This window comes from Emiliania huxleyi (genome assembly GCF_000372725.1).
Source record: "Emiliania huxleyi CCMP1516 unplaced genomic scaffold EMIHUscaffold_64, whole genome shotgun sequence".
In the NCBI taxonomy this organism is placed as follows: Eukaryota; Haptophyta; order Isochrysidales; family Noelaerhabdaceae; genus Emiliania; species Emiliania huxleyi.
The window spans coordinates 607,222-609,651 of record NW_005197198.1 but is presented as its reverse complement, the minus strand read 5'-3'; the positions used below and the strand labels follow the sequence as shown (position 1 = coordinate 609,651).

Below are 2,430 nucleotides of genomic sequence, written 5' to 3'. Positions count from 1 at the left end.
CACACACACACACACACACACAACGCACACACACACACACAACACACACACACACACACACACACACACACTCACGGGCCCTCGCCAGCACCGCCCTGGCCGCACGCGCCCGTCCCCCTCCCCACCCCCTCCCCACCCCTCTCTCCCTCCCCCTCCCCACCCCCTCCCTCCCCCTCGGGAGCAGGTGATGCAGACGCCGTGCGGCACGCCCGGCTACATCGCTCCCGAGGCGCCGGCCACTGCCACTGCAGACACTGTCCCAGCGCCCCTCCCCAGCAGTGCTTTGCCGGGCTGGCGGCCAAACAAAGCCGCGCAGACACGCACACACGGCCGCGAGGCACAAGCGCCCGCTCGCACCCTCTCCGCCCCTCTCTGAGAGGGCGCGGTCCTCGCTTGCCCTCGCCACGCACGCCACACTTCCCCCCGAGACTCGCTCGTACCCGCCTCATCCACAACCTCTGATGAGGGCTCTTCACACCTCCCCCCTCTTCACACCTCGAGCCTCTTCACACCTCCCCCCTCTTCACACCTCGAGCCTCTTCACACCTCTCCGCTCCGCACCTCCCCCTCTCCACACCTCGAGCCCCGCTCCCAGGTGCTGCGGATGAGGGGATACTTACTCACTTACTTAATTAGTTAATTATTTATTTAATCAGGTGCTGCGGATGAGGGGATACGACAAGTGCGTGCGGCGTCACGGCCCAGACGGCTGCGGCTGCTCGTGATGCGCTCACGGCCCCCGCCCCCTGGCTCCTCGGCCAGGTCGTGCGACGTCTGGTCGCTCGGGGTCATCGTCTACATCCTGCTCTGCGGCTTCCCGCCCTTTTACGCCGACAACGACGCGCAGCTCTACGAGAAGATCAAGCGAGCTCTAGCCGAGATCCAGCACCGCCACCCTCGCGCAGTTCTGCACCACCTTCTGCAGACCGGCCTTCTGCAGACCGGCCTTCTGCAGACTCTCCTGCACCACCCGCCCGCGAGGAGCGAGGCGGCGGCATCACACCCCTTCCACCTCGCCCCCAGGCGCGGCGAGTTTGAGTTCCTGCGGCCCTACTGGGACCCTATCTCTCTCGAGGCCAAGGCGCAACCTCCCCCTATCTCCCCCTATCTCCCCCTATCTCTCTCGAGGCCAAGGCGCAACCTCCCCCTATCTCCCCCTATCTCCCCTTACCTCCCCCTATCTCCCCCTATCTCTCTCGAGGCCAAGGCGCAACCTCCCCCTATCTCCCCCTATCTCCCCCTATCTCCCCTTACCTCCCCCTATCTCCCCTTACCTCCCCCTATCTCCCCCTATCTCCCCACATCTCCCCACATCTCCCCACATCTCTCTCGAGGCCAAGGCGAGCGCCTGTGCGCCACCGCCCCGCGGGCGCCGCCCACGCCCACGCCCTCCTCCCCCTCCACCTCCTCCACCTCCTCCACCACCACCACCACCTCCTCCTCCTCCTCCGCCGCCGCCGCCGCACCCTCCTCCTTCTCCGCCCCCACCTCCGCCCCCACCCTCCGCCCCACCCTCCGCCCCCACCCTCCGCCCCCACCCTCCTCCCCCGCCCTCCGCCGCACTCTCCTCCCCCTCCCTCCGCCCCCACCCTCCGCCGCAGGACATGGTGCGCAGAATGCTGACTGTCGACCCGAAGAAGCGAATCACGTGCGAGGTGCGCCGAGACTCGAGCCGAGAGAGAGCCGAGAGGCGACAGAGGCGAGGCGGGATGCGAGGGAGGAGGGCACCCCGCCGCTCGCGCACCCCTCGCGCACCGTGCAGCATGCCGCGACGGCGCCGGCAGGCCCACACTTCCCCCGCTCACTTCCCCCGCTCACTTCCCCCGCTCACTTCCCCCGCTCACTTCCCCCGCTCACTTCCCCCACTCACTTCCCCCGCTCACTTCCCCCGCTCACTTCCCCCGCTCACTTCCCCCGCTCACTTCCCCCGCTCACTTCCCCCGCTCACTTCCCCCGCTCACTTCCCCCGCTCACTTCCCCCGCTCACTTCCCCCGCTCACTTCCCCCGCTCACTTCCCCCGCTCACTTCCCCCGCTCACTTCCCCCGCTCACTTCCCCCGCTCACTTCCCCCGCTCACTTCCCCCGCTCACTTCCCCCGCTCACTTCCCCCGCTCACTTCCCCCGCTCACTTCCCCCGCACTCGCCCGCCGCCCGCGTGTGGTGCGCAGGAGGCGATGCAGCACCCGTGGCTCCGCTCGGAGGCGTCACACCTCACCGAGGAGATCGCGACGGTGCGCGGCACCTAGTGCGCGGCGCCCCGCCTCCCCGACCCCCCCCTCCCCTCGGATGCCGCCACGCCGCTCGCCACCCGCTCCCCGCCCGCTCCCCGCCCGCTCCCCACCCCGCCCGCTCCCCACCCGCTCCCCGCCCGCTCTCCACCCGCTCCCCACCCGCTCCCCACCCCGCCCGCTCCCCGCCCGCTCCTCACC

General features: G+C 69.6%; 1 protein-coding gene across 1 annotated transcript in view; it reads left to right on the top strand.

The window, feature by feature from the left end:
- EMIHUDRAFT_422285 (hypothetical protein) overlaps positions 1-2,430 on the top strand; it is a 4,062-nt gene that overhangs the window by 1,171 nt on the left and 461 nt on the right. Inside the window, exons 6-11 of the mRNA XM_005763335.1 lie at positions 185-256; positions 657-682; positions 763-864; positions 1,024-1,081; positions 1,602-1,655; positions 2,170-2,247. Of these exons, the coding sequence (XP_005763392.1) occupies positions 185-256; positions 657-682; positions 763-864; positions 1,024-1,081; positions 1,602-1,655; positions 2,170-2,247 (390 nt within the window). The remainder of the gene's footprint in view (positions 1-184; positions 257-656; positions 683-762; positions 865-1,023; positions 1,082-1,601; positions 1,656-2,169; positions 2,248-2,430) is intronic.